Below are 12,391 nucleotides of genomic sequence, written 5' to 3' on the forward strand. Positions count from 1 at the left end.
CGCCACGCAAGGTAAACAATGCAAAAGCGAAGCATTAGACCTTGCCAAGAATGTATGAAGTCACGATTTCATGTGCTTGAGGTATAGTTTCAGATCATTTCCGACGCCAAATTAACAGTTTCCATAGGGGCATACAGCTCGCATACATGTATGCCCTTATGGGGCATACAGATGATGATGATGGGGCTCGTCTGCTCGGTTTACGGGTGGCTGTGTCGGCCGACGGGGAATTGCGATGGCGACGTGACAACCCAGTGGAACCACCTCCTGATCAGCTGACTAGGCGGTCGGTCTTCGCATGGCGTGATAAGCTGGTTGCACACCTTCCAGTGTGCGGATGGTTACGGCCAGCTGTGGCATGGCTGAAACGACGAGTAAATGCACTCACACGTGGCTAGGATGATGTCACAGAAGACTCTACTCTCAGAGAGCAAGTGAGGTCTGTGATGGGCCGGGTGACAAGAGAGGATCCGGCCAGAGGACCGTGGCGTGTGACCGGAAACGAGACAACGGTCTGGGTGGACGCCAGTTCCACCGCGACAGTTGTGGTGGAATCACCAGAAGGCGCGGTGGTAGAAGATGCTTGCTAGCTTAGAGCAGACACATCCACCCACATCAACATGGCTGAGCTGGAGGCTGCTCTCCGTGGTGTGAATCTGGCAATTGTCTGGGGAATGAAGAGCATTGCCCTTCAAACTGATTCTGCAACTGTGCACAAATGGATGAGCGACGCACTCAGCGGACGAGCCCGTCTGCGCACCAAAGCTCATGGTGAGATGCTCATCCGCCGGCGGGTGGATTTGATGCAACTTGTTTCGGAGTTTCAGCTGTCTTTGTCCGTCCGGCTTGTTCCGTCAGCAGAGAACCGCGCGGACGACCTCACCCGCGTTCCAAAGGACTGTGTACGTGACGAAACTGCCGTAGACGATGCGGTGAGCTGTGATGGTTCAGCAGGCGGCACCCGATTGTGCGGAGTTTTGACTGGTGCTGCTGCTCGGGACGGAACAGAAGTTGAGCAGCTGCAGTCAACCATTGAATGTGTGCACGAGCAGGCCGGCCACCCAGGGGTTCGTAAAACGCTGCACTCTGCTCGTAGAAAACTTTCAAGGAGCGTGACTCGAGCTCAGGTGCAATCCGTCGTGAGGCAGTGCGACGTCTGTAACTCCATCGACCCGGCTCCTGTGAAGTGGCGCACGGTTCACTGGCAGTGTCGAACACGTGGGATCGACTGGCTCTGGATGTGACACATCATCGGAAAAGGCACTACTTGACAATCACGGATTGCGGTCCTTCACGCTTCAGTATATGGAAGCAGCTGCGCCAGCTGGACTCAAACGCTGTGATTGAGCACCTGGAGGAGGTGTTCTTTGAAAGGGGGGGGGGCGCCCCTGGAGCTGCTGATCGATAATGGTACTGCTTTTCGTAGCCGAGAGTTCGCGTTATTCGCTGCGCGGTGGAATGTGAAACTGAGGTTCAGGGCGGTCTATGAGCCCAGTGGAAACGGAATTGTGGAGCGTTCCCACCGGACGGTCAAGGTGATCGCTGCACGCAAGGAATGCTCCATTGCTGAAGCTGTACACCTATACAACGTGTCATCGCGGGATGAGGAACAGCGACATGTGAGGAGTCCAGCTGAAGCTGTGTATCGCTACACAGTTAGAGACTATGTGAAGTCAGCGCAGATACGGCCAGATACATCTTAAGATGCCGCACAGAATTCACCACCAGCACCGTATGCTGTGGGAGATGCGGTGTGGATTAGACGTCGTGGCACCCGATGCTCTGAAACGTCATTAAGCGGAGTCGTAACACGTTTGGTATCCGACCAAGTCGTGGAAGTCAATGACGTCCCGTGGCATATTCGGGATGTCCGGCGTCGCTATACAACGGCAGCCTCAGTGGCGGCCTGCAGGCCTGGGCAACAAGTCGGCCGGGCAGTAGACGAGTCTCCTTTGGTGGTTCATGGTTCTTCCCCCTCCCCCTCCCCACAAGTGCGAGGGTTAATAAGGTTACGGTATGTGTAATTTATATGCTTGTCATCCTATTCCTAATGAATGTGTCTCAGAAAATATGCATCATATAAATCACCAAGTAAAATTATTCGCCTTTGTTCGGAACATACCTATATCGTGCTGTTTGCCCTAGCGCTCCTAGAGTGGGGTATTAACCCTCGCCAGGCGAGGGCCTTTTCCATAACACGGACGGCGAGGGGGGGGGGGGTGATACGACCCCCCTCGCGATTGGCTCCTATGGCACTTAGAAACGCCAACTTTACAGGGTAGGTGGGTCCATAGAAGATCTCGCCCCTGTGAAAGTTTAGTGACTCTAAGTCAATATTTAGGGTTTTTTTTTTTGGGGGGGGGGGGGTATGGGTGCAAAATTTTTGCTAAAACATGTCAAAAGTTTTTCGCTTATAACTTTTTACCTAGTAAAGATAGAACAAAAATAAAAGCATCAGTGAACTTAGGACGTCCGTGCGCATCGAATGATATACTTTGTTACCAATTTTAGTTTAGTGAACCCTGGAATTCAGTTGCCGCTAAGCTAGTCCAATTTTACCCTGACCTTGTACCGGTTTTCGTGACCTGGTGACCTGACCTGAAAAGACTGGGACTTCAAATTTTCAGGAAAGGTGCGAAAATGTTGCCCCAGAGGGTGTGCCAAATTTCACGGCGCTACGCGCCGCCGTTTTTACGTTATTTGCGAAAAACCTTAGGGAGGGGGGTTGCATCAACCCCCCCTCGCCGGGCGAGGGTTAACCCTCGCATGTGTGCGGCGTTTGCCAGCTTCTAATGTGTAGGGGGGGGGGGGGTCGGTTGGACCCCCCGCTTGCCGTTTGGCCCCTGATCGAGCTAGAGCTTCGCGGAAAAAACGAGCGTGTTGCCCGTGACGAGAGGAAGCCGATGATACCCAATTTTAAGGTCCTAGGTCATTGGTTGACCTTCCAGGTCAGGTCAATGACCCAAAGTCGGGAAAATCGGGACCTGTTAGAAAGTCGTAAAGTGTGGCTGCTAAGGGGTTTTCGGGGTGCTGATCACGAATATCGTGTTAGTTTTGATCACAGATGATGTCTTGAAGCATTTAGACCAGGTCGGGTCAGGTCAGGTCAGGTCAGGTCAACCAGTAGGCGTCGTGACGGGTATTCGTAGTACGTGTCAACCGCCTCTGACAGCTTCGTAACATGTTACGAAGTCACCAAAACTACTTCGTAAATGTTCAAATGGTTGCTAAATTCGAATTCAGCTCCAAAAACTAGCCTAGAAACATGTAAAACTCGAAAAAGTGACCCGAGGTCACCCGAGGTCACCAAAGGTCAATGACCTGACCTGACCTTCAGGTGACCTTGACACACACGGGAGTAACATCAAATCACATGTTTGAACGTTTGAAACCACGAAAAGCTTGCAAACACGCGGCTAGTGCGAGCCGACATACGCGAAATCGCGATTCCGGCCAAACATGGTCTCGGAAAAGAGGTCACAGGTCAAAGGTCATTTGGGTCAGGGTCATGAAATTTTCAGGGTAGGTGTAAAATTGATCAATGCGAGGGTACTGAAAGTTTCGTCGCGATCGGCCGCTTTTTACGCGAGTTATTCGCGAAAAACCATGGGGGGGTCCATCCGACCCCCCCCCCACACATGCGAGGGTTAAGATACTCTAATGTGAATATTTCGTGTTCAGGCAAGTTCTGGCAGCCAAACTAGGCGTTGTCTTGTGCAGGAGAAAGTGACAAATTCGATAGGATATGTTTCGGAGTGGAAAAGTGTAGAAAACATTGTTAATTTCCTACATTTATTTAGAATACCATTCCTTCAATATGGTGTTTGTAAGGGTTTTTTGTTAATGGCATTTTTGTGACCTTAGTAAGGCTGTTGCATACTTTCTGTTTGCCATTCCATTCCTAATAAAGGTGCCTTTCAGAAGATATGCAACTTTAAAACCTCGCAAGAATAAAACCAACAGGACAGGACAATGAAATTGAGCTATACTTTCGGGCCTTACTGAGCCCATTGAGTAATCACGCATGAGTGTGAACTTTGTGCGCATTTTTCCTAGTCTTGCTGTGGGCATACAGATAAAACAATGCCATATTATGAGAAATTCAGACATTTCTTAGCCCCTCTGACACAAAAAAAATAAACAAAACCCGAAAAAAGGTTTTGGAATTGAGACGCGCTAGATCGGAAAAATCCCCACTGTGCATTGAGCAGGTTTGACCTCCCCTTTTCAAGAACCTGGATACGCCACTGAGTGGGGCAGTGGCTATGTGGTGAACTGGGTGTCAGTTGGGCAGTGAGTGACGCGGCTCCGGTGCGCCTCTGCCGCCAGGTGCCAGCTACGAGGACATGTCACCGCTCACCTCCTATGTGAGCCTGCTCAGCGCTCATCTCGGCTCTGTGTCGGCCTTGCAGCGCTCCGTGGTGGGCCACGTGCTCGCCGAATGGGCCCAGGTTGGTATTGGGCATGGGTTAAAAGGACCTAGGCATCAGAAACATGCTATCAATATAACATGATATGCAGATTGCCGCCGATTTCTGCGCTATATAATTTTTATGTACTTTTAGTTGTTCGCCTTTTTCTTACCTGAAATGTAACATTTATTTTCTATGTTGTTCGGAACTAAAACCAGTAAGATACCGTTTGGGGCGATAAATGAGCGAGCGCGAATGTGAACCCTGCATGTGCATTGGTGGGACGGGGTAGGGGAGAGCGGGGCACTTTCGTGCATGGGGCACATTCGTTTTTAGCAGTTTATGGGAACACGAGTGACTGCCCAAGCTCAAGGTTAATTATGAAAATATGTCTATGATAGGCGTAGGAACAGGGGGGGGGGGGGGCAGGCGGGCAAGTGCCCACCCACTTTTCGAGGTGGGGGGGGGGAACCATGTGTTTTGGCCCACCCACTTTTTACTCGAGGCCCCTCGTCTCGATTTGAGAGGACGTCGTCACCTTCCAGAATAAACAAACTCGGTAAAAATAAGTTCCACGAATCCCCACGCACGGACTCCAAGGGGCCGTGATGGATCCAAGGAGGCCCTCTATTCATACTTGTCAGTCGAAGCCCCTGAGACTGATGGCCTGAGAGGCCCTCGTGGATCTGAGGAGGCCCCAATATCCATACTGGTCTGGGGAGGCCCCTGACACTGGCGGTCTAGCCGAGGCCTCCTACCCTCACTAGTCAGAGGAGGACCCTCTATCCTCAATAGTCAGAAGAGGTCCCTGAAACTGATGGTCTGGGAGGCCTATCCATCTACACTGTAGTCAGAGGAGGCCCCTGAGACTGATGACCTGAGAGGCCCTTATAATCACACCAGGCAGAAGAGGCCCATGAGACTGATGGACTGAGAGGCCCTTCTATTCATACTGGCTACAGAAGACCTCCAAAATTTTCGGTCCGGGAGGTCCCTCAATCCGGCACCAGTCAGAAGAGTCCCCTGAGACTGATGGCCTGGGAAGCCCTTATATTCACACTAGGCAGAGGAGGCCCCTGAGACTGATGGTATGAGAGGCCCTCATGTTCACACCAGTCAGAAGAGGCCCCCGAGGCTGATGGCTGTGAGGCCCTTCTGCTCATATAACTGGCCACTGGAGGCCCCTGAAACCGGTGGTCTGGGAGGGCCCTCTATCCACACTAGTCAGAAGAGGCCCCTGAGACCGATGGTCTGAGAGGCTCTTATATTCATACTGGCCACAAGAGGCCCCTGAGACTGATAGTCAGAGAGGTCCACTCCTAATGAATCTGAGGGGGCCCTCTATCCACATTTACACTTTTCTAGGGAGGCCCCTGGTGGTCTGAGAGGCCCTTTTATTTATACTGTCCACAGGAGCCCCCTGAGATTAATGGTCTGAGAGGCTCTTCTATTTATACTAACCAGAGGAGTCAGGAGGCCCCTAGGATTGATGGTCTAACAGGCCCTTCTATTTATGCTAGCCAGAGGAGGCCCATGAGACTGATGGTCTGAGAGGCCCTTCTATTCAAACTAGGTAGATGAGGCCCCTGAGAATGATAGTCCGAAGAGCCATGCGGCGGCAACTGGCCGTGGCCATATTTCGGCTCGATAGGGCCCCACAGAGCTCATGAGAGCAGCTCAAGGGCTCCTAAATAGACACGCTTATCCCTATAAAGGTGCCACGCCGGCTTCTGAAGGCTCCTTGTAGGCATCTAAGGGCCATTTCCGGCCTCTAACGGCTCCACCCGCCTGTGATGGCTCCACACCAGTGTTTATGAGCGCCACACAGCGGCGCCTTTGAGGGTCATACTAGTGTCTCTTTGGGCCATATATCGGTGGCTCTGGGGGCCCCACACCGGTGCCTCTGTGGGCCACCACACCTGTGCATCTCAAGGCCAGTGGCGTATACAGGGGGGCATGGGGGCCATGCCCCCCCTTTCCGCCCAGCCGCCCAAATGGCGCCCCAATTAGCGCCGACTAGGCTGATGCCGTTTTACAGAGAGAACATGAATTAAAAAGTGATGTGCAGGCAGGGATCGAACTCAAAATATCTCTTTGGGGGTGCCTGGACACCTAAATGTTCTCCAGGGCACCCCCAAATACGACCTGAGCCCCCAAATGTTGAAGGGCGCCCCTCCGGATACCAGAATATTCCGAACCCCCGGGGTCGATGGCGCCCCTGAAGAGCCGCTGGCACCCACCTGAACGGAACAGTCGCCCCATTAAAGCTTGATGGCGCCCCTCTAGAGCACCCGGCGCCCCTCTGAAGTTCACAGCTGCCCCAATCGACCCATCCAAGATCGATGGCGCGCCCTGAAACCACTGGCGTCCCTCTAAAGCACCCACATTCTTCTCAAGATCACAGTCGCCCTATCCGAGATCAATAGCGCCCTCAAGAGCCACTAGCGCCCCACCCCCCCTTGAGACTGAAGTCGTCCCGCTTGAGACTTAAGTCGCCCCATTCAAGCCCAATGACGCCCCTCCAGAGCGTCCGGCGCGCTTCTGAAGATCGCGCCCATCTAAACGAAGGTTACAGCTGCCCCATCTTAAGATCGATGGCAACCCTCTGAAACCAATGGCGCCTTTCTAGACTACCCGGCACCCCTCTGAAAATCACATTCGCCCCATCCGAGACAGCGCCCCTGGAGACTACAGTCGGCCCACCCAAGCTCAAGCCCCTCCAGGGCCTCCCTTCAGCGCCCTGCTGAAGGCAACAGTGGCCCCATCCATGCCCAATGGCGCTCCTCAACGCCGTTCTAAAGATCACAGTCACCCTATCAATCCGAGGTCGCTGGCGCCCCTCAAGAGCCACAGGAGGCTACCTGAACCGGGACTTCAGTCGGCCCATTCTTGATCAATGGCGCCCCTCTGAAACCACTGATGCTCCTCTAAAAATCCCAGTCGGACCATCCGAGATCAATGGCGCCCCCCCCCCCCCCCGAGCGTCCGACGCCCTACTGAAGGCAGCAGTGACCCCATCCAAGCATTGCACCCCTCTAGAGCACCCTGTGCCCTTCTGAAGATCACATTCGCCCTATCCGAGGTCGTTGACGCCCGCCAGTAGTCACTGACGCGAAACTGAATGGAGACTTCGGTCGCCCCGCCCCATTCAAGATTGATAGCCCCCCCCCCCCCGAAACCACTGACGCTAGGCAATTATTGGACAATGGGGCTTTCTCATCGACACCAAGGGCCCTTTTCAAGATGCAGCAGCCAGGCGGCCCTACTTAGATCATTTTTAAGGTTAGGTCGAACTGGTCAAAGGTCAGGTCACCAGCGACAACCGAAAATCAAATTTCGCCGATGTTGACATTTTTCGACAAAGCGGCGCATGTCAGGATTCAGAAAGAGATTGAGCTACAGCGCCGCAGCAAAGCGCATATTCGATAGCTCTTTTTATGCTCTCTCTTATTGATTATATCTCAGATTTGACCTAAGGTAAACGTTTTAGCCTCAAAATATACTTTTCGCGGAGGACGTTTATCTCTAATACCTTTTGGCTCAGACCTGCACGAGATTAGTTTATCCAGCATCGTGTTCCATTTTTCGAGACAGACGAGGCAAATAACTAGAATTTGACATTAAAAGGGCATTTGAGAATTTGACCTAAGGTAAAGGTCATCACCTAACCGGGAAAGGTCATACTGCATATTAGTCGATCCATATTTTCGAGAAGGAAAATAATTATATGTATAGGGTGTTTCATTGGTCTAGCATATCTCTATCAAAAGTTATTGTCCAAAATCTACTGGAGACCTTTCATGACCTGAGATGACCTCAGTAACATAAAAGTGGTCACATCACGAGTGACATTTACCGATTAAATGTGTCATATTTACCTGAATCCCGATGTTTGAGGTTGTTTTCGTTCAGAAGAAGAGCATTTCAATTGTCTCCCATTAATCTGCGCCGTGCTGGAATGGGGGTTCCACCCCCTTAGGTTTATTTCGCGAATATCTCAAAAACGGCGTCGCGCAGCGCCGCTGTTTTTGGTACACCTGTTCATACATCTTTTCTACACAGCTTGTGAAAATTTCAGATCAGGGTCGTTCAAGGTCAGGTCACCAGGGCACGTCAAGTGGCCTTACCTCAAAAAAGTTTAAAGGCCCGCTATAGCTACAACGACTGAACGATCACTTTTGAAACTTTCAGAGATTGATAAGACTAGCAATTCATTCATTCATATTTATTTTGCACCAAACATTGGCAAATTCCCGACAGCTGATAACAAACAATCATCAGAAATGACAATGCCGTCATGTGTCAGCACGGAGCTTAGGTCACAGGGGCCACGGCCCCCGGTGGGACGTAGCATGTCAGCAGTCGTAGTAGGCGACGCGAAGCTTGGCTGTTGTCCCTCATCAAGAAGCGGATGCTATCTGCCAGTCCGTCTGGGGCGCGCGATGGCGTCACCCTGTGACTGCACGACCGTCCGGCAGCTGCCTCGAGCACGGCAGAGAAGTCGTTTCCGCACATGCGGGACAGTTGGAGAAGAAGAGAGTCGCCAAGCAAGTCGGGGCACATGGCCAACTTCGTCAGGCCCGAGAGGAATGCCTGCTGGAGACGGTGTTCGGACCGCAGAGCACCACTTGCAGCCCGGAAGCATGCCGACCGAATCAGCTCATGTGCTGGGGCGATACCGGCAGCAGCGAGCAGCGCTGAGTGGTGGGCGCGGCGAGGCAGCCCCAGCGCCGTCTTGAGGGTCGCTGTCTGAGTGGCGTGCAGCTCTTCGATGTCAGCTGAGTTGAGTGGAGCGGACGAACAGCCGTACGTCAGTGCTGGCTGAACCACAGTCTTCCAGAGAAAACATTTATCTGCTGGACAGAGCCCAGATGCCAGCATGCCGGCAGGCGCAAGGCTGTACAGGCTAGCCCGCGCTCTTGCCGTGGGGTGTCGGACATGCGGTGCGGCCGACAGGCTGCTGTCCAGTAAGACGCCGAGATGTTCAGACTGTTGGTGGTTTCTCAGCCTCTGACCCGACAGACTCCATCTGGGCTCTTGGGCTAGTAACTCTTGACCGAAGATAATGCAGTGGCTCTTAGTTTTGGCTGGATCTGGGTGGACGAACTCTAGCCTCCAGCGCTGAGCAAAGTCGCCAACCAGCTTCAGCATGGTATCAAGGTTTTTAGCATTTGTAGCTAGGAGGAGCAGGTCATCAGCGTAGCATACAGCCGGCGCATGATGACCATATATGTCCGCGCCGAGGTCGCTCGCGTCCAGTGCTGTCACAAGAGGACGCAGGAAAGCGTTCGCGAACATTGGTGACAGGATAGCGCCCTGCCTGGTGCCGCGGCAGACACGGAAGGCTCTGGACGTGGAGCCAGCAAATGTCACGCGGGCTGTGAGTTGACGATACCAAGTCAGCATCAGCAGCCATGAGCTGGGGCTGAGGTACGAGGCTAAGCGCATAAAAAGCCCGTCGTGCCAGATCTTATCGAAACATTTCCTGGCGTCCAGGTTCGCAGCATAGACAGGTAAGCCGTGATGCCGGTTCCATTGGATGGTCTCACTGGCAAGAAGTGAGGCCTCGCTGGTGCCGCGCTGCGTGGCGAACCGGAGTTGAAGCCCATGGGGCCTGAAGCTGCCGTCTAGCTCGTCCAGTACCAGCATCTCCAGCAGCTTGGAGGTACACGTCGTCAGGCTGATGGGCCGGTAATTGTTCAAGTTGTTTGGATCGAGCTGCGATTTTTTCAGCAGAGGTATAATGACGCTCTCGGAGAACGCGTCCGGAACGTCACATGTAGTAAAACAGGCCGACATAAGGCGAGCCAGGGCGGTCAGCAACGCAGGCGAGCAGCCGTGAATAAGGTGTTCCCCTGTCACTCCATCCGCGCCCGGCGCCTTACCGGGCAGAAGGCGTCTGAGCAGGCCGGCGACTTGGTCGGGAGTGACGGTGCGAGGACGAGCCGCCGACAGGCAGAGCTGTGCTCTTTCTTCAACTGCAGCGGCAATCCGAGACTGATCGGCATCTAGCAGCGTGAAGTCGTCCCTGTGAACCGCCTCAAAATGAGTAGCAAACTCTGAGGCCGTACGCGTTGTCCCACTGGATACCTCGCCTCGGCGGACTCTCTTGACACGGCGCCAGAATCCGCTCACGTTGCCATCTTTTCGAAGTTGATGAAGCAGCCGGGCTTCTTTCTGAACAGGGGCCAGAGCTGCTGCGCGACGCGCCCTCCGGTATTCCCGCCGTGCAGTCCGATAGCAGCAGTGGACGGTGGAACCGAGTGGTCGTCCACAACTGGTCCAGATGTGGAGCCAAAAACGGACGCGGTTGCGCGCGGCCGCTGTGTCCGGAGTCCACCAGGGCTTGGGTCGGTGCTGTTTCCTGGTGCAACCGGCCGCTCTAGCAGCTGTGAGTATGCAGTGAGTTATTGTCGCATTCAGAGCATCCAGAGACTCGCCACATACAGATAGATTCCTATCGAGCAGGTCACCCAGCGTTCGTCTGTAAGTTTCTATTCTGTCGGCGCGGTCCCAACAGATAACTTCTGTGTCAAGGGCTGCAGTGCTGCGGGTGGTGTCGGCGGTACCTGATGTCTCCTGTGGTGCTGCAGCGGACACCAAAACACGGCAGGCGAGAGGCTGGTGCGGACTGAGATTCTCAGCGTGCAGAGGCAGAATTTGGCAGTCAGTAATGCCCGGGAGCAGATCACACGGCACGGCTATATGATCTATATGACTCTGGCAGGCACCACGCGAGTAAGTGAAGTCCATCGGCTGGGGGAATAGAAATTCTGCTACAACAAGCTCGTTATGGTCCTGCATAGCGACGCTGTGTCGAGTGAAGCCCTTGAGCCGATGCCACTGTGATGGGCGTTGCGCCGCTGTCATTCTCGGTAGTGCACAGTTGAAATCTCCAACTAGGACTACGGGGGCAGAGGGTCGCTGCGCAGCAATCAAGGCGTCCAACTTGGCTGTGACAATGTCGTACTCATCAGAGTTGCCGCCGGACCCGTCCCAAAACGGCAAGTAGCAGCCGATGACATTCAGCACGGGCTGCCTATTGAACAGTGCCGTTATGCCACACAGGCGTGGATCGTCGCAATCAAGTGACCTGAAGGTCAGTCCCGGTCGGCGGCGGCAAATAACAATCAGACCGCCGCGTCTTCTGCCTTCTCCCGGCCCGGGCGGGGCTTCCATTGAAAATGATTGGAACACCTGGAGAGAGTCATATCCAGCGGCGGCAAGAATTCTGTGCTGAGCTCGTTTGATTCTGATTCTGTGCTCGTTTCGGGTGCTGAGCAGCGGCCTGAGAGGCAGGAGGAGCTCCGAGAGCTCGTCGACGAATGGGGCGACCTGGTTGGCGAGGCCGAAGAAACTTCGGAGCTCAGAGATGTTCTTCGGTGTCGGGAACGACGAGATGGCCGACGTCAGCTGAGGGTCGGGCTCGTAGCCGTCCGCCGATATGATGAAGCCGGCGAATTTCACCTTCTGTTGGGCCAGCTGCAGCTTCCGCCGGTTCAGGGAGATGCCTCTCTCCTCGCAGCGCTCCATGAAGCGACGGACGTCACGGATGTGGTCCTCCCTGGTCCGACTGTAGACCACGACGTCATCCACGATCTTCTTGTAGCCGGTGAGGCCGGAGAACGCCTCGTCCATGCGCCTGTTGTAGTGGTCAGATATCGAACTGACCCCGTACGGCGCGCGTAAAAACGCGTACCGGCCGAACGGCGTGATGAACGTCGTCTTCAGCACGCTGTCCTGATGAAGAGGGCACTGGTGGTAGCCCTTTGCCGCGTCGAAGACGGCGAACCACTTCGCCTCCGAGCTCGCTATAGAGGCAACTTCCTCCAGCGGGGTGGGTGCCTGGTACTGCTCGGTGCGGACGAACTTGTTCATGCGAGACAGGTCCACGCACAGCCTGATTCCTCCCTCCTTCTTCGGTTCAACGACGATCGGTGCACACCACTCAGTCGGCTCCGTGACGGGCACGATGATGC

General features: G+C 53.9%; 1 protein-coding gene across 1 annotated transcript in view; it reads left to right on the forward strand.

The window, feature by feature from the left end:
• The window catches only part of LOC122369687 (TATA-binding protein-associated factor 172-like), a 192,592-nt gene that overhangs the window by 29,981 nt on the left and 150,220 nt on the right, over positions 1–12,391 (forward strand). The window contains exon 2 of the mRNA XM_043344609.1: positions 4,330–4,451. Coding sequence (XP_043200544.1) covers positions 4,330–4,451 — 122 coding nt within the window. The remainder of the gene's footprint in view (positions 1–4,329; positions 4,452–12,391) is intronic.

This window comes from Amphibalanus amphitrite, unplaced genomic scaffold (assembly GCF_019059575.1).
Source record: "Amphibalanus amphitrite isolate SeventyFive unplaced genomic scaffold, NRLGWU_Aamphi_draft 001062F_arrow, whole genome shotgun sequence".
Taxonomy (NCBI): Eukaryota; Metazoa; Arthropoda; class Thecostraca; order Balanomorpha; family Balanidae; genus Amphibalanus; species Amphibalanus amphitrite.